The sequence below is a fragment of the Schistocerca cancellata genome, chromosome 11 (assembly GCF_023864275.1).
Source record: "Schistocerca cancellata isolate TAMUIC-IGC-003103 chromosome 11, iqSchCanc2.1, whole genome shotgun sequence".
Classification (NCBI taxonomy): Eukaryota; Metazoa; Arthropoda; class Insecta; order Orthoptera; family Acrididae; genus Schistocerca; species Schistocerca cancellata.
This window is the reverse complement of record NC_064636.1, coordinates 61,502,134-61,529,523: the sequence shown is the minus strand read 5'-3', so window position 1 is coordinate 61,529,523 and position 27,390 is coordinate 61,502,134. Positions and strand designations below refer to the sequence as shown.

Genomic DNA, 27,390 nt, shown 5'->3' with positions numbered 1-27,390 from the left:
GTTAATTGGCTCGCTTTAGCAAGAAGAAAAGCAGAAGCAGTGAATGACATCGGAAGTTCACTGAGGCTTTTTGCAGATGATGCTGTGGTGTATCGAGAGGTTGTAACAATGGAAAATTGTACTGAAATGCAGGAGGATCTGCAGCGAATTGACGCATGGTGCAGGGAATGGCAATTGAATCTCAATGTAGACAAGTGTAATGTGCTGAGAATACGCAGAAAGATAGATCCTTTATCATTTAGCTACAAAATAGCAGGTCAGCAACTGGAAGCAGTTAATACCATAAATTATCTGGGAGTAAGCATTAGGAGTGATTTAAAATGGAATGATCATATAATGTTGATCGTCGGTAAAGCAGATGCCAGACTGAGATTCATTGGAAGAATCCTAAGGAAATGCAATCCGAAAACAAAGGAAGTAGGTTACAGTACGCTTGTTCGCCCACTGCTTGAATACTGCTCAGCAGTGTGGGATCCGTACCAGATAGGGTTGATAGAAGATACAGAGAAGATCCAACGGAGAGCAGCGCGCTTCGTTACAGGATCATTTAGTAATCACGAAAGCGTTACGGAGATGATAGATAAACTCCAGTGGAAGACTCTGCAGGAGAGACGCTCAGTAGCTCGGTACGGGCTTTTGTCAAAGTTTCGAGAACATACCTTCACCGAAGCGTCAAGCAGTATTTGCTCCCTCCTACGTATATCTCGCGAAGAGACCATGAGGATAAAATCAGAGAGATTAGAGCCCACACAGAGGCATACCGACAATCCTTCTTTCCACGAACAATACGAAGCTGGAATAGAAGGGAGAACCGATAGAGGTACTCAAGGTACCCTCCGCCACACACCGTCAGGTGGCTTGCGGAGTATGGATGTAGATGTAGATGTAGAATATGTATGTCTCAGAAACACGTCAATCCCTCAACAGATACTCCAGAAGCTGTCCTAGTTACCACTCCAACAACCATGGAGAATGCATATATGCATCTCTGTTATTTCAAAGAATAAACGCACTACTTTGGCGTCGTCGAGCTGTCGCCGCATATGTTACGAGAAAATCAGATCAGATACTCTTTCAAAGTGAATGAATGTGGATGGTTTGATTGACAATGATTAATTGGTGCGTCGTAGAGGGTATTTTCTGTGGGGACATTACAACGTCTCTGACGATTGTCTAGTTTAAGGCAAATGATACACTCATCGGCGAAGAGAAAATGATGCCAGTCCCGAGTGGTCCATTCAGCACGTTGTTGGGCCTATCTGTACCGCGGTGCAAGGTGTTGTGGTTGCAAAGAAGGACCTCGCCATGGACGTCAGGAGTGAAGCTGCGCATCATGCAGGCTATTGCGCACAGTTTGAGTCGTAACACGACGTCCTGTGGCTCCACGAAAAGCGTTATTCAACATGGTGGCGTTGCTGTCTGGGTTCCTTCGATCCATAATCTGTCGACAGCAGTCATCCACCGCTGTAGTTGCCCTTGGGCGGCCTGAGCGAGGCATGTCATCCACTGCTCCTGTCTCTCTGTACTTCCTCCGTTTCTGACTAACATCGCTTTGATTCACTCTGAGACATCTGGACACTTCACTTGTTGAAAGCCTGGCACAAAGTAACAATGTGGATGCGATCGAACAGCGGTATTGACCGTCTGGGCGTGGTTGAACTACAGACAACACAAACCGTGTACCTCCTTCCTGGTTGAATAACTGGAATTGATCGGCTGTGTGACCCCTTCTGTCTAATAGGTGCTGCTCATGCATGGTTGTTTACATCTTTGGGCGGGTTTAGTGACATCTCTGAACAGTCAAACAGACTGTGTTTGTGATACAATATCCACAGTCAATGTCTATCTTCAGGAGTTCTGGGAACTGGGGTGATGCAATACTTTTTTTGATGTATTACATAAAAGTGTTAGCTTCCTCTGTTTCACTAATCACCATTTCGATGAAGATTCAAGCACATTTGACTAATCACTATTCTGATGAATGTACAGCTAATCTGAGAAAGACGACTTCCCCATTTGGCTAATCACCGCTCTGATGGTGATGCATGTCCCGTATTTGATACAATCAACTTCGCCATTTAAACAGTCAGCAGTATGATGAAGATTCACCTCAACTGGCACATTTAACTGTGCTTATTTAGTGATCTCCATACAGATGTAGATGAATCCCATCTCTCACACCTGACTATCGGCCCAACGAAGATGCACCTTATACGCCACTTGTCACTGGCCCCATTGGAGTGGGGAAGCTACTATCAGATGCAAATGACTTTCTCATTTGGGTAATCATTTTAGCGAAGCCATATTCCACCTCAACTGTTAAATTTGACTAATCAGCATGAATGTGTAACTTATTTGGCATATTTAAGCGCCCCATTTGGTAATCAGTATTCAGGTGCTGGCACATCTTATTTGCCACGTTTGACTAGCACATGCAATAAATCACTACAGTGTCAGTGGCACATCTGACAACCGCATTTGAGGAACCGCCATTTAGAGCAAACGACATCTCATCCACCACACATCATTAACTTTCCTGATGCAGATGCATCTCGTCTGCTCATTGGTAGACCCCCTTTCATCACCTTCCATGTGGTGAGGATGCACCTCTTTGTGTCTCATTGACTGTTCCATTTGTTTAATCATTTCAAAAAAAAAAGGTTCAAATGGCTCTGAGCACTATGGGACTTAACATCTGTGGTCATCAGTCCCCTAGAACTTAGAACTACTTAAACCTAACTAACCTAAGGACAGCACACACATCCATGCCCGAGGCAGGATTCGAACCTGCAACCGTAGCTGTCACGCAGTTTCAGACTGAAGCGCCTAGAACCGCACGGCCACACTGGCCGGCTAATGATTTCAATGATGGTGGATATCATCTGAGATATTTGTCTGCACCATTGGACTAATCAGCTTTTCAGTGCAGATATATTTTTCCTGCTGCATTCAAATGCCCCTGTCTGCAGCTCGTGGTCGTGCGGTAGCGTTCTCGCTTCCCGCGCTCGGGTTCCCGGGTTCGATTCCCGGCGGGGTCAGGGATTTTCTCTGCCTCGTTATGACTGGGTGTTGTGTGATGTCAAAATGGTTCAAATGGCTCTGAGGACTATGGGACTTAACATCTGTGGTCATCAGTCCCCTAGAACTTAGAACTACTTAAAGCTAACTAACCTAAGGACATCACACACATCCATGCCCGAGGCGGGATTCGAACCTGCGACTGCAGCTGTCACGCGGTTCCAGACTGAAGCGCCTAGAACCGCACGGCCACAATGGCTGGCTAATGATTTCAATGATGGTGGATATCAAATGGTTCAAATGGCTCTGAGCACTATGGGACTCAACATCTTAGGCCATAAGTCCCCTAGAACTTAGAACTACTTAAACCTAACTAACCTAAGGACATCACACACACCCATGCCCGAGGCAGGATTCGAACCTGCGACCGTAGCAGTCCCGCGGTTCCGGACTGCAGCGCCAGAACCGCTAGACAACCGCGGCCGGCGATGGTGGATATCATGTGAGATATTTGTCTGCACCATTGGACTAATCACCTTTTCAGTGCAGATGTATTTTTCCTGCTGCATTCAAATGCCCCTGTCTGCAGCTCGTGATCGTGCGGTAGCGTTCTCGCTTCCCGCGCTCGGGTTCCCGGGTTCGATTCCCGGCGGGGTCAGGGATTTTCTCTGCCTCGTTATGACTGGGTGTTGTGTGATGTCAGAATGGTTCAAATGGCTCTGAGCACTATGGGACTTAACATCTGTGGTCATCAGTCCCCTAGAACTTAGAACTACTTAAACCTAACTAACCTAAGGACATCACACACATTCATGCCCGAGGCAGGATTCGAACCTGCGACCGTAGCGGTCGCGCGGTTCCGGACTGAAGCGCCTTTAACCGCGTGGCCACACTGGCCAGCTGTGTGATGTCCTTAGGTTAGTTAGGTTTACGTAGTTCTAAGTTCTAGGGGACTGATGACCACAGATGTTAAGTCCCATAGTGCTCAGTGCCAGCCATTCAAATGCCCCATTTGATTAATCACCATACTTGTGAAATTCGTCGGACTAGAAACATTTCAATTCCTCCATTTGACTGATGTCCATTCTGGTGAAGGTGCACCTCATCTGAGGCATTTTACTTTAGAAGTTTCATGTGACGTGGCTATAGCACATGCTGTGATACTGTAGCATTCAACAGAGCAACAGTCGGGCGTATGTAGACTGAAGCCATATAACGCATATGATCCTTTACTTGACGCTGTTGGTACAGTCAAGTGTATGGGTAACCGGCAGGGGAATACGAGTAGAAACAAGTGTGGCTGACGGCGGCGTGCCGTGTTGCAGCTGAACGGGATCAACACGCAGGGGGAGAACACGGCGGACAACGGCGGCGTGAAGGAGGCGTACCGCGCCTACCTCGCCCTGCAGCGCCGCGCCGGCCAATCAGAGCCGCGCCTTCCGGCGCTGGCCGGCCTCTCCCCGCGGCAGATGTTCTGGGTGTCCGCCGCGCAGACCTGGTGCTTCAAGTCAGTAGCGCCGCTCTCTGCCTGCACTAGAGACGGGTCGAACTCGTTCATTCCAGTGAACTACTTCATTCATTTCACTCTTTGCCGTGAAGCGTTCAAATGAAGTAGTTCATTCAATATGCAAAGATCAGCACATTCCTCAAACTGGGGAACTATCAAGAATGGGGTTCCACAAGGGTCAGTCTTGGGTCCTTTGTTGTTCTTAATATGTATTAATGACTTGCCATTCTATATTCATGAAGAGGCAAAGTTAGTTCTCTTTGCTGATGATACAAGTATAGTAATCACACCTGACAAACAAGAATTAACTGATGAAATTGTCAATACTGTCTTTCAGAAAATTACTAAGTGGTTCCTTGTAAACGGACTCTCACTGAATTTTGATAAGACACAGTATATACAGTTCCGTACAGTGAATGGTATGATGCCATTAATAAATATAGACCTTAATCAGAAGCATATAGCTAAGGTAGAATATTCCAAATTTTTAGGTGTGTCCATTGATGAGAGATTAAATTGGAAGAAACACATTGATGATCTGCTGAAACGTTTGAGTTCAGCTACTTATGCAATAAGGGTCATTGCAAATTTTGGTGATAAACATCTTAGTAAATTAGCTTACTACGCCTATTTTCACTCGTTGCTCTCATATGGCATCATATTTTGGGGTAATTCATCACTTAGGAATAAAGTATTTATTGCACAAAAGCGTGTAATCAGAATAATAGCTGGAGTCCACCCAAGATCATCCTGCAGACATTTATTTAAGGATCTAGGGATATTCACAGTAGCTTCTCAGTATATATACTCTCTTATGAAATTTGTTATTAACAACCAAACCCAATTCAAAAGTAATAGCAGTGTGCATAACTACAATACTAGGAGAAAGGATGATCTTCACTATTCAAGATTAAATCTAACTTTGGCACAGAAAGGGGTGAATTATACTGGTACTAAAGTCTTTGGTCACTTACCAAATAGTATCAAAAGTCTGACAGACAACCAACAAGTATTTAAGAAGAAATTAAAAGAATATCTGAATGACAACTCCTTCTACTCCTTAGAGGAATTTTTAGATATAAATAAAAAAAAACAAAAAAATAATAAAAAATAAAATAAAAATAAAAAAAATAAAAATAAAAAACACAAAAAATGAAAAATTTGTTATATTAACTTAAGTATGTTGTTAAATTAACTTAATTATGTCATGTATTGGAAAATTTGACACGTTCCACATCATTACGAAATATCGTATTCATGATCCATGGAACTTGTATTAATCTAATCTAATCTAATCTAATCATTAGTGAAGTACGGAAGCCTGGCGAAGTTGCCCAGTTCGCCGCTGCTACGCTCGCTTCGCCTCGCTCGTTTTTTTTTTTTTTTTTTTTTTTTAATATATGTGTGTAGTGTGGACTGAAGAGATCATCCTTGATGACTTATTCTTCTAGGATGGGATGTAAGGATAAAAGGAAAACACTGTATTTATTACGCATTCAGTTAGGCTTGGGCACGCAGTGGGTCCTTTAGCCTGCTGTCTTTGGTGATGTCTATCTCCTGTGGAGGGTGAAATGTGTCAAGGCTGTTATGTGTGACTGCTTCCTCGTGTTATGACAGATTGCCTATGGGGGGTGAAACGTTATTGACTTCGGTACGCGATACTTGTGCCATCTTGCAGGGTTTACCGTTCCTACCGATTGTAACTGTCGAACTTCGTCCCTAAGGGCATCGATCTTGTCAAAAACTCGTAGAGCCTTGTCACGGACCTTCTCTTGTATGGTGGTCTCGTGGAGTGCGGTGCGGATGTCGACGTTTCTTGTCCACCATGGAGCTCCTGTGATCCACCGATAGCAAATGTTTTGCAGCGCTTGGAGTTTGTTGCAGTTGGAGACGCACGTAGTTCCCCACGCCTCGCTCGTACAATGAAGCTTCGTAATACTTCATAATTTTACCAACAGGTGGCCGAACTATGCAGTAACGTGCACGCAACGTTTTACGCTCTTACAGCGTCTGAGCTAACTTAAATAGAGCATGGTCGAAGGGGACAAAGGAAAGATAAACAGAGAAGCCTGTCACATATAAAGAAGGTATTACATTTAATCTTGCACGAAATTTTCTCATGAAGCGTCCAAAAAAGTCTTTATCTGCCAAGTGAAATATTATTTGTTGTACTCATGAACTGAAAAATAGGGCTACAAACGAAATGCAGTCCAATTTTATGTTCCTTGTAAAATTTAATCCAAAATAGAATGAGTATGTTTACCACTGTCACAGTCTATATACCTACGTTAAGTAATTATTCAGAAGTTTTCCTGTAGATTTTATTTTTGTTGAGAATAATAACCCTCCAGATTCAAAACGTAAACTGTCACCTGTAGTCACTGGTACGATTTCAGGTAAAATCCCTTCAAAAATGGTTCAAATGGCTCTGAGCACTATGGGACTTAACTGCTGTGGTCATCAGTCCCCTAGAACTTAGAACTACTTAAACCTAACTAACCTAAGGACATCACACACATCCATGCCCGAGGCAGGATTCGAACCTGCGACCGTAGCAGTCCCGCGGTTCCGGACTGCGCGCCTAGAACCACTAGACCACCGCGGCCGGCGTAAAATCCCTCTTTCAGTGTTATTAACAAACCTTTTATTTTCATGTTGGCTGTGCGTGCTCACACAGCCAGCCCCTTCGTTTATATCTTTAAATATTCCTTTGTCTGCAAGCGCTGCTAACGGTAGGCTACCCGTAGACGTGAAGTATAACTGCACAAATAGTCACGAGTAATGTCAGCACTGCACGTAGCAGCTGACGCTGCCTTCCCCTCGCCCCTCACCTCACCAACCCCTAATAAACCTATCGTTCCCCACAAACACCGCGCGATTCGTCGACAGGCAGCAGAGGGAGGACTGAAGTGAAGGGAGGATAAGTGACGTAGCGCCGATGTAGTGGGAGAGGGAGAGGGGAAGAGAGTGAGTGAACTAGAAAAAAGTGTGGAGTGTGCTATCTGTGAAGAGTTTGAAGTACCAGTTCAATGATATTGAGTGGTTAGTTGACACTTCACTGGAGTGAAGCGTTCATTTGAACGACTCGTTCACGAGCTCCCCATCACTAGTGTGCACTCTGTGGCCAGGCGCTACAGTCTGGCACCGCGCAACCGTTACGGTCGCACGTTCGAATCCTGCCTCGGGCATGGATATGTGTCATGTCCTTAAGTTAATTAGGTTCAAGTAGTTCTAAGTTCTAGGGGACTGCTGACCTCAACTACATCATCTGCATCTACATCTACATGATTACTCTGCAATTCACATTTAAGTGCTTGGCAGAGGGTTCATCGAACCACAATCGTACTATCTCCCTACCATTCCACTCCCGAGCAGCGCGCGGGAAAAACGAACACCTAAACCTTTCTGTTCGATCTCTGATTTCTCTTATTTTATTTTGATGGTCATTCCTACCTATGTAGGTTGGGCTCAACGAAATACACTCCTGGAAATTGAAATAAGAACACCGTGAATTCATTGTCCCAGGAAGGGGAAACTTTATTGACACATTCCTGGGGTCAGATTCATCACATGACCACACTGACAGAACCACAGGCACATAGACACAGGCAACAGAGCATGCACAATGTCGGCATTAGTACAGTATATATCCACCTTTCGCAGCAATGCAGGCTGCTATTCTCCCATGGAGACGATCGTAGAGATGCTGGATGTAGTCCTGTGGAACGGCTTGCCATGCCATTTTCACCTGGCGCCTCAGTTGGACCAGCGTTCGTGCTGGACGTGCAGACCGCGTGAGACGACGCTTCATCCAGTCCCAAACATGCTCAATGGGGGACAGATCCGGAGATCTTGCTGGCCAGGGTAGTTGACTTACACCTTCTAGAGCACGTTGGGTGGCACGGGATACATGCGGACGTGCATTGTCCTGTTGGAACAGCAAGTTGCGAATGGTCCTCGCCGATACCCCAGGAGCAACAGTGTCCCTAATTTGCTGGGAAGTGGCGGTGCGGTCCCCTACGGCACTGCGTAGGATCCTACGGTCTTGGCGTGCATCTGTGTGTCGCTGCGGTCCGGTCCCAGGTCGACGGGCACGTGCACCTTCCGCCGACCACTGGCGACAACATCGATGTACTGTGGAGACATCACGACCCACGTGTTGAGCAATTCGGCGGTACGTCCACCCGGCCTCCCGCATGCCCACTATACGCCCTCGCTCAAAGTCCGTCAACTGCACATACGGTTCACGTCCACGCTGTCGCGGCATGCTACCAGTGTTAAAGACTGCGATGGAGCTCCGTATGCCACGGCAAACTGGCTGACACTGACGGCGGCGGTGCACAAATGCTGCGCAGGTAGCGCCATTCGACGGCCAACACCGCGATTCCTGGTGTGTCCGCTGTGCCGTGCGTGTGATCATTGCTTGTACAGCCCTCTCGCAGTGTCCGGAGCAAGTATGGTGGGTCTGACACACCGGTGTCAATGTGTTCTTTTTTCCATTTCCAGGAGTGTATTTTCGCATTCGGATGAGAAAGTTGGTGACTGAAATTTCGTAAATAGATCTCGCCGCGACGAAAGACGTCTTTCCTTTAATGACTTCCATCCCAACTCGCGTATCATATCTGCCACAATCTCTCCCCTATTACGTGATGATACAAAACGATCAGCCCTTTTTTGCACCCTTTCGGTGTCCTCCGTCAATCCCACCTGGTAAGGATCCCACACCGCGCAGCAATATTCTAACAGAGGACGAACTAGTGTAGTGTAAACTGTCTCTTTAGTGGACTTGTTGCATCTTCTAAGTCCCCTGCCAATGAAACGCAACCTTTGGCTCGCCTTTCCCACAATATTATCTATGTGGTCTTTCCAACTGAAGTTGTTCGTAATTTTTACACCCAGGTACTTAGCTGAATTGACAGCCTTGAGAATTGTACTATTTATCGAGTAATCGAATTCCAACGGATTTCTTTTGGAACTCAGGTGGATCACCTCAAACTTTTCGTTATTTAGCGTCAACTGCCACCTGCCACACCATACAGCAATCTTTTCTAAATCGCTTTGCAACTGATACTGGTCTTCGGATGACCTTACTAGACGGTAAATTACAGCATCATCTGCTCAGCTTGTCACGCAGGTCATTTATATAGGTCAGGAACAGCAGAGGTCCCAGGACGCTTCCCTGGGGAACACCTGATATCACTTCAGTTTTACGCGATGATTTGCCGTATATTACTACGAACTGCGACCTTCCTGACAGGAAATCACGAATCCAGTCGCACAACTGAGACGATACCCCATAGGCCCGCAGATTTATTAGAAGTCGCTTGTGAGGAACGGTGTCAAAAGCTTTCCGGAAATTTAGAAATACAGAATCAACTTGAGATCCCCTGTCGATAGCGGCCATTACTTCGTGCGAATAAAGAGCTAGCTGCGTTGCACAAGAACGATGTTTTCTGAAACCCAGCTGATTACGTATCAATAGATCGTTCTCTTCGAGGTGATTCATAATGTTTGAATACAGTATATGCTCCAAAACCCTACTGCAAACCGACGTCAATGATATAGGTCTGTAGTTCGATGGATTACTACTACTACCCTTCTTAATCACTGGTGCGACCTGTGAAGTTTTCCAATCTGCAGGTACACATCTATCGGTGAGCGACCGGTTGTATATGATTGCTAAGTAGGGAGCTATTGTATCAGCGTAATCTGAAAGGAACCTAATCGGTATACAATCTGGACCTGAAGACTTGCCCGTATCAGGCGATTTGAGTTGCTTCGCAACCCCTAAGGTATCTACTGCTAAGAAACTCATGCTAGCAGCTGTTCGTGTTTCAAATTCTGGAATATTCCATTCGTCTTCCCTGGTGAAGGAATTTCGGAAAACTGCGCTCAATAACTCCGCTTTAGCGGCATACTCGTCGGTAACAGTACCATCGGCACTGCGCAGCGAAGGTATTGACTGCGTCTTGCCAGTTGTGTACTTTACATACGACCAGAATTTCTTCAGATTTTCTACCAAATTTCGAGACAATGTTTGGTTGTGGAACCTATTAAAGGAATCTCGCATTGAAGTCCTTGCCAAATTTCGCGCATCTGTAAATTTTAGCCAATCTTCGGGATTTCGCGTTCTGCTGAACTTCGCATGCTTTTTCCGTTGCAACAGCGTTCGGACCTGTTTTGTGTACCATGGGGGATCAGTTCCATCTCTTACCAATTTATGAGGTATGAATCTCTCAATTGCTGTTGCTGCTATATCTTTGAATTTAAGCCACATCTCGTGTACATTTGCATTGTCAGTTCGGAAGGAATGTAGGAAGGCTTCTAGTGACACTTTATCCGCTTTTTTAAATAAAATTATTTTGCGTTTGTTTCTGGTGGTTTTGGAAGAAACGGTATTGAGCCTAGCTACAACGACCTTGTGATCACTAATCCTTGTATCAGTCATGATGCTCTCTATCAGCTCTGGAATGTTTGTGGCTAAGAGGTGAAGTGTGTTTTCGCAACCATTTACAATTCGCGTGGGTTCGTGGACTAACTGCTCGAAATAATTTTCGGAGAAAGCATTTAGGACAATGTCGGAAGATGTTTTCTGCCTATCACCGGTTTTGAACAAGTATTTTTGCCAACATATCGAGGGAAGGTTGAAGTCCCCACCAACTATAACCGTATGAGTGGGGTATTTATTTGTTACGAGACTCAAATTTTCTCTGAACAGTTCAGCAACTATATCATCGGAGTCTGGGGGTCGGTATAAGGAGCCAATTATTAGTTCGTCTGTTAAGTATAACCTCCACCCATACCAATTCGCACGGAATATCTACTTCGACTTCACTACAAGATAAACCACTACTGACAGACTCAGAAGTTAAGTCCCATAGTGCTCACAAGGGAACCTCCCCATTGCACCCCCCTCAGATTTAGTTATAAGTTGGCACAGTGGATAGGCCTTGAAAAACTGAACACGGACCAATCGAGAAAACAGGAAGAAGTTGTGTGGAACTATGAAAAAAATAGGCAAAATATACAAACTGAGTAGTCCATGTGCAACATAGGCAACATCAAGGAAAATCCAGGATTAGTATCGCCGTGGTCCCGTAGTTAGCGTGAGCAGCTGCTGAATGAAACATCCTTGGTTCAAATCCTCCCTGGAGCAAAAAGTTTAATTTTTTATTTTCAGACAATTATCAAAGTTGAGGTACACATAATCAACTTCGCTCTCCAAAATTCCAGGACATGTTCAGATTTGCTTGGACATATGCAGGATTTGACAGTCTAGACACAGAAAAATTTGAAAACGTTAAAAACATGTGTTTTGACAGAGCACAGCGAAAACTGTGCGACTGTGAAACAGTTGCATTCATTTGTTGCAGTTTATGTGACAAACTCTTATGTTTTCATCACTTTTTTGGGAGTGATTATGACGTCCACAAGAAAACCTAAATCTGGCAAGGTAGAAAAATCTTTTCACCCATTCGCCAAGTGTACAAGTTAGGTGGGTCGACAACATATACCTGTCATGTGACGCACATACCGTCACCAGTGTCGTATAGAATATACCAGACGTGTTTTCCTGTGGAGGAATCGGTTGACCTATGACCTTGCGATCAAATGTTTTCAGTTCCCATTGGAGAGGCACGTCCTTTCGTCTATTAATCGCACGGTTTTGCGGTGCGGTCGCAAAACACGGACACTAAACTTATTACAGTGAACAGAGACACCAATGAACGAACGGACAGATCATAACTTTGCGAAAATAAAGAAAGTAAAATTTTCACTCGAAGGAAGTGTTGAACCAAGGACCTCTCGTTCCGCAGCTGCTCACGCTAACCACGGCGCTCCTGCGTTTATACTATTCTTGATGTTGCCTATCTTTCACATGCACTACTCAGTTTGTACACTCCTGGAAATTGAAATAAGAACACCGTGAATTCATTGTCCAAGGAAGGGGAAACTTTATTGACACATTCCTGGGGTCAGATACATCACATGATCACACTGACAGAACCACAGGCAACAGAGCATGCACAATGTCGGCACTAGTACAGTGTATATCCACCTTTCGCAGCAATGCAGGCTGCTATTCTCCCATGGAGACGATCGTAGAGATGCTGGATGTAGTCCTGTGGAACGGCTTGCCATGCCATTTCCACCTGGCGCCTCAGTTGGACCAGCGTTCGTGCTGGACGTGCAGACCGCGTGAGACGACGCTTCATCCAGTCCCAAACATGCTCAATGGGGGACAGATCCGGAGATCTTGCTGGCCAGGGTAGTTGACTTACACCTTCTAGAGCACGTTGGGTGGCACGGGATACATGCGGACGTGCATTGTCCTGTTGGAACAGCAAGTTGCGAATGGTCCTCGCCGATACCCCAGGAGCAACAGTGTCCCTAATTTGCTGGGAAGTGGCGGTGCGGTCCCCTACGGCACTGCGTAGGATCCTACGGTCTTGGCGTGCATCTGTGTGTCGCTGCGGTCCGGTCCCAGGTCGACGGGCACGTGCACCTTCCGCCGACCACTGGCGACAACATCGATGTACTGTGGAGACATCACGACCCACGTGTTGAGCAATTCGGCGGTACGTCCACCCGGCCTCCCGCATGCCCACTATACGCCCTCGCTCAAAGTCCGTCAACTGCACATACGGTTCACGTCCACGCTGTCGCGGCATGCTACCAGTGTTAAAGACTGCGATGGAGCTCCGTATGCCACGGCAAACTGGCTGACACTGACGGCGGCGGTGCACAAATGCTGCGCAGCTAGCGCCATTGGACGGCCAACACCGCGGTTCCTGGTGTGTCCGCTGTGCCGTGCGTGTGATCATTGCTTGTACAGCCCTCTCGCAGTGTCCGGAGCAAGTATGGTGGGTCTGACACACCGGTGTCAATGTGTTCTTTTTTCCATTTCGAGGAGTGTATCTGTGTTTTGTAATTTTGTACAGTTTGAATGTACGTTTGTGGAGCGTGCATCGCAAGTCCGCATCAGGAAATTGTGCTTCTTTCAGCTGTTCAGTTCTGTGAAGGGCCTGCATGCGTCACAGTAGTCGCTCTACGTGCTGGGAGCATCTGCATTCGACTTTCCTCGCATTCATTCAGGCATGCCGTACTTCAATGGCCTAACCGTGCACTCTCCAAAAGGGGTGCAATCTACCCTTCCCTTATTTATTATCTGTCACTCACTTCATAATAAACTCTTTTAATAAGCTTCGAGAGGAATAAGATTTGCAATATAGTTTTTTACTTATCTTCTTGTCTCGTAGGTGGCTCCAGTTCTTCACGTCTAGGAGTTGATTCTTGAAGTTGAAATTTTTTATATCATAGGTTGTCATGGTTCCTATTCACGTAATAACTTCTAAAGAATTGGCTGAATAGTTAATTTTATTCTCTCACATTTTTCTATATCGCACTGTCTTTACCATTTCCACTTCAAAGCCGAAAACTACATTGTTATTGCCAGAAATATTGCCGCTCACATCAGAGGCATGCCCACTACTTATCCATTCTGCAGTACTAAAAATATTCCAAACAGTATACAAATTTCCTTGACAAATTAATCTCCACATATTTAAATCATTATTTTATAAGTGAATCCAGAAGTAAACACAATAAATATGGTCGGATGTTGCGATTAATAATAGGAATTTTAAGTGTGCGAGATATTGCGTAATTTCAAATATTTCTAAAAAAAATAATTTTAACTGTACATACAGAGATAGTACATATCGACTATAACAACGAAAATAAAGTAATATCTTTTTATACGTTATAGCCCGAAATATAATACATCGTGTACAAACTCAAATGAGAATCTTTTAGAAAAACAGCTGGGATAACATTAACCTGTTTCAGAGGTAGAGAGTATTTTTGGTATCGATAACTTCTGTTGAAGAAAAGCAGTGTTAGAGGAGGGTGTCCCTTCGTAGTGGGTAAATACATTTCTCCGATTTTCATGCTGTAAAACTATTTGAAGGTATATAAGACGACAACAGCGTTTTGTGAACTTATTTTTTTATAAAAACTTTACTTTCCTCGTGGAAAAAGGAAAGTGTTAATCTTCATTTTGAATGACTTTTTAGTTACATAACATCGTCTGTCGATTTTGAAGAAGTAAATGGTTAAAAAATGGGATTCTTTTACATGTGGTAGTTTGGAATTTTAGGTTCTTAATAAATCCTTTACCTTTTCACGATTTGTAACAGTCACTGTGAAATGAAGCTAGCTGTCTACTACGTGATTTGGTTTACAATCCTTGTACTGAAGAAATTTGATAGTGAACAGCTTCCATTTTAGATCATACACTCCTGGAAATGTAAAAAAAGAACACATTGACACCGGTGTGTCAGACCCACCATACTTGCTCCGGACACTGCGAGAGGGCTGTACAAGCAATGATCACACGCACGGCACAGCGGACACACCAGGAACCGCGGTGTTGGCCGTCGAATGGCGCTAGCTGCGCAGCATTTGTGCACCGCCGCCGTCAGTGTCAGCCAGTTTGCCGTGGCATACGGAGCTCCATCGCAGTCTTTAACACTGGTAGCATGCCGCGACAGCGTGGACGTGAACCGTATGTGCAGTTGACGGACTTTGAGCGAGGGCGTATAGTGGGCATGCGGGAGGCCGGGTGGACGTACCGCCGAATTGCTCAACACGTGGGGCGTGAGGTCTCCACAGTACATCAATGTTGTCGCCAGTGGTCGGCGGAAGGTGCACGTCCCCGTTGACCTGGGACCGGACCGCAGCGACGCACGGATGCACGCCAAGACCGTAGGATCCTACGCAGTGCCGTAGGGGACTGCACCGCCACTTCCCAGCAAATTAGGGACACTGTTGCTCCTGGGGTATCGGCGAGGACCATTCGCAACCGTCTCCATGAAGCTGGGCTACGGTCCCGCACACCGTTAGGCCGTCTTCCGCTCACGCCCCAACATCGTGCAGCCCGCCTCCAGTGGTGTCGCGACAGGCGTGAATGGAGGGACGAATGGAGACGTGTCGTCTTCAGCGATGAGAGTCGCTTCTGCCTTGGTGCCAATGATGGTCGTATGCGTGTTTGGCGCCGTGCAGGTGAGCGCCACAATCAGGACTGCATACGACCGAGGCACACAGGGCCAACACCCGGCATCATGGTGTGGGAAGCGATCTCCTACACTGGCCGTACACCACTGGTGATCGTCGAGGGGACACTGGACAGTGCACGGTACATCCAAACCGTCATCGAACCCATCGTTCTACCATTCCTAGGCCGGCAAGGGAACTTGCTGTTCCAACAGGACAATGCACGTCCGCATGTATCCCGTGCCACCCAACGTGCTCTAGAAGGTGTAAGTCAACTACCCTGGCCAGCAAGATCTCCGGATCTGTCCCCCATTGAGCATGTTTGGGACTGGATGAAGCGTCGTCTCACGCGGTCTGCACGTCCAGCACGAACGCTGGTCCAACTGAGGCGCCAGGTGGAAATGGCATGGCAAGCCGTTCCACAGGACTACATCCAGCATGTCTACGATCGTCTCCATGGGAGAATAGCAGCCTGCATTGCTGCGAAAGGTGGATATACACTGTACTAGTGCCGACATTGTGCATGCTCTGTTGCCTGTGTCTATGTGCCTGTGGTTCTGTCAGTGTGATCATGTGATGTATCTGACGCCAGGAATGTGTCAATAAAGTTTCCCCTTCCTGGGACAATGAATTCACGGTGTTCATATTTCAATTTCCAGGAGTGTACAAGTAAACTACAATAGAATTTTTTAAACGGTAACGCCACTGATACCTGTCGTCTTTCATAAGTAAATGCCAGTTATTAAATGCCGTCAAAGCCGCGATCACAACCAGATGAAGTTCATGCAGATTTATCATAGCGTCAGACACTTCATGAGTTAAAACCGAATTACTGACGAGAATTCAGTCTTAGTATAAGAGCCTTGTGTGAACCCAACCACCACCCATGAGGAAAGCTTTTTATTTTCAGATAGGAGCCCCCCATTTTTATTGCAGATTCAGATTTTGCGCCAAAAAATGTGGTGTCACCGCCAGACACCACACTTGCTAGGTCTTGCCTTGGTCTAGGGGCGTGTTCGGTCAGATGGTTAGCTGCCCTCTGTAATAAAAAAACTGAGTTAATCGATCAACAACGAACTTAAATGGATGTCTTACGACGTCCACCCTGAGCAGATGCAACGAACGAAACCGAACAAAATGAGATTAAAAAAAAAAATGGGTAGCGTCTTTGATTCATAATCAAAACGTCTTCGGTCGCGGGTTCGATCCCCGCCACTGCTTATATTTTGATAAATAATGAGCATTCGCGGCCGAAGACTTCCGGCATAAGAAGTCAACCTCATTCTGCCAACGGCCTTTTCAAAGAGGGCGGAGGAGCGGATAGAGGTTCAGGGCACTGTCTTGTGCTAGGGGTGGGAAATTGGCCCTAAAGGTGGAAGAATCAGCAATGATCAACGACATGAGGATGCAGAAGGCAATGGAAACCACTGCATTAAAGACACGTAACGTGTATCCACAGGACATGTGGCCTGTAACTGAAGAAGTGTCATGATGATCTCTCCATTGGCAAAAGATTCCGGAATAGTCCCCCATTCGGATCTCTGGGAGGGGACTGCCAAGGGGGAGGTTACCATGAGAAAAAGACTGAATAATCAACGAAAGGATAACGTTCTACGAGTCGGGGAGTGGAATGTCAGAAGCTTGAACGTGGTAGGGAAACTAGAAAACCTGAAAAGGGAAATGCAAAGGCTCAATCTAGATATAGTAGGGGTCAGTGAAGTGAAGTGGAAGGAAGACAAGGATTTCTGGTCAGACGAGTATCGAGTAACATCAACAGCAGCAGAAAATGGTATAACAGGTGTAGGATTCGTTATGAATAGGAAGGTAGGGCAGAGGGTGTGTTACTGTGAACAGTTCAGTGACCGGGTTGTACTAATCAGAATCGGCAGCAGACCAACACCGACAACGATAGTTCAGGTATACATGCCGACGTCGCAAGCTGAAGATGAACAGATAAAGTGTATGAGGATATTGAAAGGGTAATGCAGTATGTAAAGGGGGACGAAAATCAAATAGTCATGGGCGACTGGAATGCAGTTGTAGGGGAAGGAGTAGAAGAACAGGTTACAGGAGAATACGGGCTTGGGACTAGGAATGAAAGAGGAGAAAGACTAATTGAGTTCTGTAACAAGTTTCAGCTAGTAATAGCGAATACACTGTTCAAGAATCACAAGAGGAAGAGGTATACTTGGAAAAGGCCTTTCGGCTTCCTCTAATAATACCGTGTTGGCTCTCCTGCCAACCCACAACAAAAAATATCTAGGGTGCACCTGCAATATTTTTGTCCATTCATGGTAAATGGCGTTGTAATCGACAAAATTCAATTTTTCCCGTTATTGTTAATAAGCGACTCATCTGATTCTGCTTTACATTTTGGACAAAAATGTAAACTATTTTTGTTGCAAACAGTTTAAAAAGTTGTTAAAGTTTAATTCAGTTTTACATATTTTATTGTAAAATAAAAGTATTACGCTTAGACATTTAAAAGTATGGCAAGTAAGTTGCTTTTGACGTAATATTGTTTTCTGTTCCTTCAGGGTTGATGTTGGACAGTCCCCACACCATTAGGATAATTGATTTCAGTGAGTCCCCTGGAATCTCACTATCAGGGTTACTGTTTTCGATATGTTCCACCCAACAGCCATAACTCTCGCGACAACTACAGTTCCATCTTCGAATGGAAAACATTGTTTCAGATAAACGCTAGGTATTTTTGGCCCGAAATCCGAATCTGCTACAAAAACAGCGGTTCCCATTTAAAAATAAAAAGTTGCTTGCCATGGAGGTGGGTGGTGTGTTTTAGGGTGTGGCGAGTTTTAGTAGAGACAGGTTTCCGCTCCAAAAACATTAACTTTTCATCTGGAACATTTTCATCATACAGGGTGTGTCTTCCGAGGTATTCAGTTCTTCACAATTAAAACAAACAGCTAGTATAGGAATTTTTCACCCGTTGATGACTAGTTACACCAAAGAATCATCGGCTATAGTTTTATAGTACCCCATACTTTATATTAAAAGCAATTAATTCTGAACCACTTCATACAACGTTTAGAAAACAGACCACCCAAGCTCTTCGTGCCTCTCACTCCTTAAACGTATGTTGTCGACACTTCCATGTTGTTAACTGGTAAGCCAGTTCACGTAGGTCACCTTGTGTGATACTATAAAAATTAATTTTCGTGTATCTGAAGTAGGTAAGGCACAAGTTCCTTTTCCAGAAAAACTTCAGCTTTACTAAATGCTTGTAAATTCTATCAGAGCATGTTAAATATTTTAGCCAACTTCAGTGTCCATCTAGTTTCATTTCATGATTCTGTCTTTCCATTTCTAGCGACTTCTCTTCAGGCCATATTTTGGCTTTCTTCTCGGCATTCTAGAACAAGAGCAGCACAGGTCAGTCACATGGACAAAGTGGTCCAAAATCGTGCTACAGCCCAAATGTAGCCCACATGTAATAGCCCAAATGTAGACAACAGTTTTTCTCTGCCTCGTGATGACTGGGTGTTGTGTGATGTCCTTAGGTTAGTTAGATTTAAGTAGTTCTACGTTCTACGGAACTGATGACCATAGATGTTAAGTTCCATAGTGCTCAGAGCCATTTTTAGACAACAGTTTTTGTAATACGAAATGAGAAAAAGTGAAGAAATGTCTCTAATTGTGTTTTGCTCTTAATACATTGTGCTTTACATAGCTGCACGAAATGGGGAAATAAATGTGAGGAAAGCGCTAATGAATCCGCGCTGTAGTTTATCCTTATCCAATTGTTGCATATGAGAAGCAACCTCTGCGAATTGTCTATATTAGTCTTAGAAGTTCTTGTGATAAAAGCAGTTAAAGTTCTTTCTGTAAGTGTTGTCAGTTTTTATCTGACACGCTTTCAATGAAAATAAGTAAAAATTCTGGAGACAGAAACGTTCTTGCTTTAAATTTTCGAAGATCTGTGTAGTCGCCAGCACATTCTGCAGGGCAATCTGTCGCTCACAGCATCAGAAGAAATTCTTCAGTTAAAACTTGAAATATTCACTCTTTCATAAACTGCATGGAGACTGCTTCAATACAGCAACAGTTTTCCATTGCTGATTGGGTACATGAGCCAAGATTTCTCCACATAAATTGTTTATTATTTCGCTTTCTTCGAAAGTTCGTTTATTAAAACATTGACTACGTAAAGCCTGCAAGTTTGTATCCGTATACCCAGTTTACATCTGTCCACTTCATCTACGCAAAAGACGAAGCTCTGAACACATAAGAAACTGGAAATTTGTGGTAAGGTCTTATGGGAGCAAACTGCTGAGGTCATCGGTCCCTAAGCTTACACACTAAGCTTAAACTAAATTACGCTAAAACGACACACACATCCATGCCCGTGAGAGGACTCGAACCTCGGACAGGAGGGACCGCGCAGACCGTGACAGGATGCCCTAGACCGTGTGGCTACCTCGTGTGGCGAACATACAGGGTTATTACAAATGATTGAAGCGATTTCACAGCTCTACAATAACTTTATTATTTGAGATATTTTCACAATGCTTTGCACACACATACAAAAACCCAAAAAGTTTTTTTAGGCATTCACAAATGTTGGATATGTGCCCCTTTATTGATTCGGCAGACATCAAGCCGATAATCAAGTTCCTCCCACACTCGGCGCAGATTGTCCGCATCAATGAATTCGAAAGCATCGTTGATTCGAGCTCGCAGTTCTGGCACGTTTCTTGGTAGAGGAGGTTTAAACACTGAATCTTTCACATAACCCCACAGAAAGAAACCGCATGGGGTTAAGTCGGGAGAGCGTGGAGGCCATGACATGAATTGTTGATCATGATCTCCACCACGACCGATCCATCGGTTTTCCAAACTCCTGTTTAGGAAATGCTTCTGCTTTAGCCTTTTCCGTAAGATTTCCAAACCGTCGGCTGTGGTACGTTTAGCTCCCTGCTTGCTTTATTCGTCGACTTTCGCGGTCTACGCGTGAAACTTGCCCGCACACGTTCAACCGTTTCTTCGCTCACTGCAGGCCGACCCGTTGATTTCCCCTTACAGAGGCATCCAGAAGCTTTAAACTGCGCATACCATCGCAGAATGGAGTTAGCAGTTGGTGGATCTTTGTTGAACTTCGTCCTGAAGTGTCGTTGCACTGTTATGACTGACTGATGTGAGTGCATTTCAAGCACGACATACGCTTTCTCGGCTCCTGTCGCAATTTTGTCTCACTGCGCTCTCGAGCGCTCTGGCGGCAGAAACCAGAAGTGCGGCTTCAGCCGAACAAAACTTTATGAGTTTTTCTACGTATTTGTAGTGTGTCGTGACCGTATGTCAATGAATGGAGCTACAGTGAATTTATGAAATCGCTTCAATCATTTGTAATAGCCCTGTATAAGCTTTGAGTGTTAATGAAAATAATGTTCAGGAATTGGGGACCTCGAAACGACGGAGAGGCTTCGTCCCGCCGTAGCCCTCAGTGGTTCACAACCCCACAACACGCTACAGCAGTCCACTCACCCCTCCGCCTCCCCACACCGAACCAAGGGTTATTGTGCGGTTCAACCGCGCCCCCCCTGCCCCCCCCCCCCCCCCCTCCGGGAACATCTCACACCAGACGAGTGTAGCCCCAACGTTTACGTGGTAGAGTAACAATGGCGTTCGCGCACTTGGAGAAAGTGTTTGCACAGCAATCGCCGACATAGTGTAACTGAGGCGGAATAAGGGGAACCAGCCCGCATTCGCCAAGGCAGACGGAAACCCGCCTAAAAACCACCCACAGACTGGCCGGCACACCGGACCTCGACACTAATCTGCCGGGTGGATTCGTGCCGGGGACCGGCGCGCCTTCCTGCCCGGAAAGCCGTGCATTAGACCACACGGCTAACCGGGCAAGCTTCTCTTTACGTATACTTTTCCTTCTGGCTAATAATTACCACTCCAGTTCATAAACTCACAAAAATTGAAGGTGGCTGAGCCACAGTAATGGTTTCTACATTTATCTCTCCCGAATAGCAAACCTGACCCTGCTCCACTGTGCCTCAATAACCTGAGTTGCACAGCAGCAAAAAGCAACTATAGTGCGCGCAAATTGCCGTGGCCGCTAGATGCGGTATGGGGTGAGCAGCAGTGGTGGGGGTTGTGAGCAGGCGCTGTAGGGGAAATGCCGAGCGCTGGAAGGGGTCCGCTGTAGTAAACTGAAGCCTGCACTCACATTTTTTTGTAAATATTAAGTGGAGCCCCTTCACGCCCACTCTCGCATTGGGGACCATTCAGAAAGTGCAACTGCCAGCTCTGCTTTCATTAGTATCTAAAATGAATTCTGTCAAAAATGCAGCGATCCATTTTTGCCTGGCTTGTTAACCATTCATAACTTTCAGAGAAGCGTCAAGAGTAAAACCTACACGTTTCTCTGGTTGTAGTGCAAAAATTTGCTTCTTTTGCCAAAGCACAGCAGAGTTTACACTGTCTCACCTCACTAGAATATTTTGGAGACAAAACTGCTAGAGGATTCTGGAACAGAAGATTATTAAGTGCGGAAGTAAAGAAAAGTAAAGTCAATAGCTCATGGAAAAGCACATCCTTGTTACAAAAAGTGTAATGTCTTCACACATGTTGTTCCAAGCCCCACGACACATCTCCTTTCACCATCAATCGATGACCCTTATTAATGACATTCTTTCACCAAAAAAAGTCTAGTTATTGGAACAACACGATAGATAATGAAGTTTTGCATAATAACGATATGCTAAGATACTCTCCTTTTTGCGTGCTATCATTTGCCAAAATATCATTTTGATATCTCAAACCGCTAATGAAATATGAGAAATGTAGTGCACATTTCACTCTGGCTTTATCGCTGGCGCAGTTGGATCGCAAATGACTGCGCTATGTCCGACCAATTTTGTCGAGATTGTTGACAGATAGGTACTTCTACCCAACTCTAAAGAAAAAAATCAATATTTTAACTAAATTTCGTAAACAACAACATTTTATGTACTATACACCACAGCGTGTCCTGCGCGAGCTGCAGTCTTGCACAGACTGACTGCTCGCCCTTGCAGGCAGAAGTAACTGTCGTCCGCTAAACGTACCCATTGGCTCACTGCCGCCACAGGAAGGCTCGTTTCTATTCATTCCCATTCAGTATGATATACCACACTACTACTAGACTATGTTTAGCCCAATTATGGAAGGAGTAAAATAGTTACTATCATAACTAAAGCTACTGTAATAGCTGAGGTTACCCTTAACACAATGCATCACACAGAGACGACTTTTGGTTAACACACAAACTATATGAAAAAATAATGAATGCATACCTCAGTGAGGCAACGAACTGACTTTGTAGTTTTTCACCACAGCTGACGTATGTTGTGCTTAACTATATCGCTATTTTCTTTGTCATCTAAAGAATCAGATGCTATCATGCAGGAATATACAGGGTGTTTCAAAAATGACCAGTATATTTGAAACGGCAATAAAAACTAAACGAGCAGCGATAGAAATACACCGTTTGTTGCAATATGCTTGGGACAACAGTACATTTTCAGGCGGACAAACTTTCGAAATTACCTTAGTTACAATTTTCAACAACAGCTGGCGCTGCAAGTGATGTGAAAGATATAGAAGACAACGCAGTCTGTGGGTGCGCCATTCTGTACGTCGTCTTTCTGCTGTAAGCGTGTGCTGTTCACAACGTGCAAGTGTGCTGTGGACAACATGGTTTATTCCTTAGAACAGGGGATTTTTCTGGTGTTGAAATTCCACCGCCTAGAACACAGTGTTGTTGCAACAAGACGAAGTTTTCAACGGAGGTTTAATGTAACCAAAGGACCGAAAAGCGTTACAATAAAGGATCTGTTTGAAAAATTTCAACGGACTGGGAACGTGACGGATGAATGTGCCGGAAAGGTAGGGCGACCGCGTACGGCAACCACAGAGGGCAACGTGCAGCTAGTGCAGCAGGTGAACCGACAGCGGCCTCGGGTTTCCGTTCGCCGTGTTGCAGCTGCGGTCCAATGACGCCAACGTCCACGTATCGTCTCGTGCGCCAGAGTTTACACCTCTATCCGTACAAAATTCAAACGCGGCAACCCCTCAGCGCCGCTACCATTGCTGCACGAGAGACATTCGCTAACGATATAGTGCACAGGATTGATGACGGCGATATGCATGTGGGCAGCATTTGGTTTACTGACGAAGCTTATTTTTACCTGGACGGCTTCGTCAGTAAACAGAACTGGCGCATATGGGGAACCGAAAAGCCCCATGTTGCAGTCTCATCGTCCCTGCATCCTCAAAAAGTACTGGTCTGGGCCGCCATTTCTTCCAAAGGAATCATTGGCCCATTTTTCAGATCCGAAACGATTACTGCATCACGCTATCTGGACATTCTTCGTGAATTTGTGGCGGTACAAACTGCCTTAGACGACACTGCGAACACCTCGTGGTTTATGCAAGATGGTGCCCGGCCACATCGCACGGCCGTCGTCTTTAATTTCCTGAATGAATATTTCGATGATCGTGTGATTGCTTTGCGCTATCCGAAACATACAGGAGGCTGCGTGGATTGGCCTCCCCATTCGCCAGACATGAACCCCTGTGACTTCTTTCTGTGGGGACACTTGAAAGACCAGGTGTAGCGCCAGAATCCAGAAACAATTGAACAGCTGAAGCAGTACATCTCATCTGCATGTGAAGCCATTCCGCCAGACACGTTGTCAAAGGTTTCGGGTAATTTCATTCAGAGACTACGCCATATTATTGCTACGCATGGTGGATATGTGGAAAATATCGTACTATAGAGTTTCCCAGACCGCAGCGCCATATGTTGTTGAAAATTGTAACTACTGTAATTTCGAAAGTTTGTCTGCCTGAAAATGTACTGTTGTCCCAAGCATATTGCAACAAACGGTGTATTTCTATCGCTGCTCGTTTAGTTTTTATTGCCGTTTCAAGTATACCGGTCATTTTTGAAACACCCTGTATCTGTACAACAAAACCAAATTGATACGAGTGTAATTCTATCAGGTGGTGGGAATATATCAGAATCAATACCAGGTTGTACACAGCTGTAACATTACACTCAAGTGCACCAGGCCAGGTGGCGTCTGCCCTGCATTCCCCTCAGTGCCTCATTCTACCGTAGTGTGCCCACTCCAAGCATTCGTGCTCAAACGGGCCACGCCTGAGCACAGCACGGAAGTAAACAAAGTACCCAGTCTAAAGACTTCTAGTGCACATGTATTTTTGGACTATGAGCTTGCATGATGGTATGTATTTTTACCAGTGTGTATGTGTGTTTGTGTGGTATGTACTTTTGTATCTATAAATATGTAAGCTTATGTGTGACTTTACGGCTGTGTGATGCTCGTATGTGTTATGTGCATGTACCATCTACACTCCTGGAAATGGAAAAAAGAACACATTGACACCAGTGTGTCAGACCCACCATACTTGCTCCGGACACTGCGAGAGGGCTGTACAAGCAATGATCACACGCACGGCACAGAGGACACACCAGGAACCGCGGTGTTGGCCGCCGAATGGCGCTAGCTGCGCAGCATTTGTGCACCGCCGCCGTCAGTGTCAGCCAGTTTGCCGTGGCATACGGAGCTCCATCGCAGTCTTTAACACTGGTAGCATGCCACAACAGCGTGGACGTGAACCGTATGTGCAGTTGACGGACTTTGAGCGAGGGCGTATAGTGGGCATGCGGGAGGCCGGGTGGACGTACCGCCGAATTGCTCAACACGTGGGGCGTGAGGTCTCCACAGTACATCGATGCTGTCGCCAGTGGTCGGCGGAAGGTGCACGTGCCCGTCGACCTGGGACCGGACCGCAGCGACGCACGGATGCACGCCAAGACCGTAGGATCCTACGCAGTGCCGTAGGGGACCGCACCGCCACTTCCCAGCAAATTAGGGACACTGTTGCTCCTGGGGTATCGGCGAGGACCATTCGCAACCGTCTCCATGAAGCTGGGCTATGGTCCCGCACACCATTAGGCCGTCTTCCGCTCACGCCCCAACGTCGTGCAGCCCGCCTCCAGTGGTGTCGCGACAGGCGTGAATGGAGGGACGAATGGAGACGTGTCGTCTTCAGCGATGAGAGTCGCTTCTGCCTTGGTGCCAGTGATGGTCGTATGCGTGTTTGGCGCCGTGCAGGTGAGCGCCACAATCAGGACTGCATACGACCGAGGCACACAGGGCCAACACCCGGCATCGTGGTGTGGGGAGCGATCTCCTACACTGGCCGTACACCACTGGTGATCGTCGAGGGGACACTGAATAGTGCATGGTACATCCAAACCGTCATCGAACCCATCGTTCTACCATTCCTAGACCGGCAAGGGAACTTGCTGTTCAAACAGGACAATGCACGTCCGCATGTATCCCGTGCCACCCAACGTGCTCTAGAAGGTGTAAGTCAACTACCCTGGCCAGCAAGATCTCCGGATCTGTCCCCCATTGAGCATGTTTGGGACTGTATGAAGCGTCGTCTCACGCGGTCTGCACGTCCAACACGAACGCTGGTCCAACTGAGGCGCCAGGTGGAAATGGCATGGCAAGCCGTTCCACAGGACTACATCCAGCATCTCTACGATCGTCTCCATGGGAGAATAGCAGCCTGCATTGCTGCGAAAGGTGGATATACACTGTACTAGTGCCGACATTGTGCATGCTCTGTTGCCTGTGTCTATGTGCCTGTGGTTCTGTCAGTGTGATCATGTGATGTATCTGACCACAGGAATGTGTCAATAAAGTTTCCCCTTCCTGGGACAGTGAATTCACGGTGTTCTTATTTCAATTTCCAGGAGTGTAGTTGTGTTGCTATGCAGAGATATTATCTCATAAAAATATTTTTATATAAATAAATTTCATTTTTAAATATTTTTTTGCAATCAAAGTTAAGGTTAAATTCCTATTATTTTGTAATTGCTATCATATTTTAGCTGAGTTTTAAATTGTCATGTGAAGAGTGATACTTACCCCATTTGGGGTAAGTAAACAACAAGAAAGGAAAATATGTGACAGTTTCCTCTCTTTCCTGTTCTAGGTACCGCACTGAGGCGATGCGCCAGCTTATCACGACAGGAGTTCACTCCCCGGGCCGGTTCAGAGCACTGGGCTCGATCAGCAACCGGCCCGAGTTTGCCGAGGACTTCGGGTGTCCACTCGGCTCCCGCATGAATCCGGTGGAGAAGTGCCAGGTGTGGTAGAGGATCCGAGGGGGGACACCGAACAGCCGGGGCCTGTCGCCGACCTCTGACTGCTTCTGCCAGCCACCGAGTACCACACTCGTGTAACTCTAAACCTCAAGAACAGAAGGGAAACTAATGAGGCGATACACTAGCAGTGGAGCTCTGTTTCTGTGCAGCTGTCACCGCTGGATCCTGACAACTAAATCATGAGGCAGCAGTCCTGGAAGAGACTGGCAGTCACATCTGAAGAACATCAGAGGAAGACTACTACAGATTCGTATCATCCTCGGTTGAGGTTTGCAACTGTATGCCCAGTGCAGCACACTTTTGGTTTTGGTAACTGGGTCGCCAGAACTCTGGGTGGAAAAGTCATTGGGCACAGATGGTGTACGCTCACTCTGGTGGAAAAGCTGCTATCTCGCGGCTCTGAGCCATCATGGGATTTGGCTTTAAGTTACATTCCCAGGTTGTCGACTGGAGAGTGCGAGAGGTGACGGCTGACAGCTGTAAAACTAACACGCGGCCTGTTGGGCACAGTACAGACTTGGAATCTTGGGAAGTGTGGCTTAATGGTTGTGATTTCTGACATTTTGGACAAGGCATGTTACACCGTGACGTGCAA

General features: G+C 45.9%; 1 protein-coding gene across 1 annotated transcript in view; it reads left to right on the top strand.

Moving 5' to 3' along the window:
* Positions 1-26,903, top strand: part of LOC126108565 (neprilysin-2-like) — a 339,107-nt gene extending 312,204 nt beyond the window's left edge. The window contains exons 14-15 of the mRNA XM_049913853.1: positions 4,344-4,525; positions 26,624-26,903. Coding sequence (XP_049769810.1) covers positions 4,344-4,525; positions 26,624-26,786 — 345 coding nt within the window. The 3' untranslated portion in view covers positions 26,787-26,903. The remainder of the gene's footprint in view (positions 1-4,343; positions 4,526-26,623) is intronic.
* The last annotated feature ends 487 nt before the right edge of the window (positions 26,904-27,390 follow it).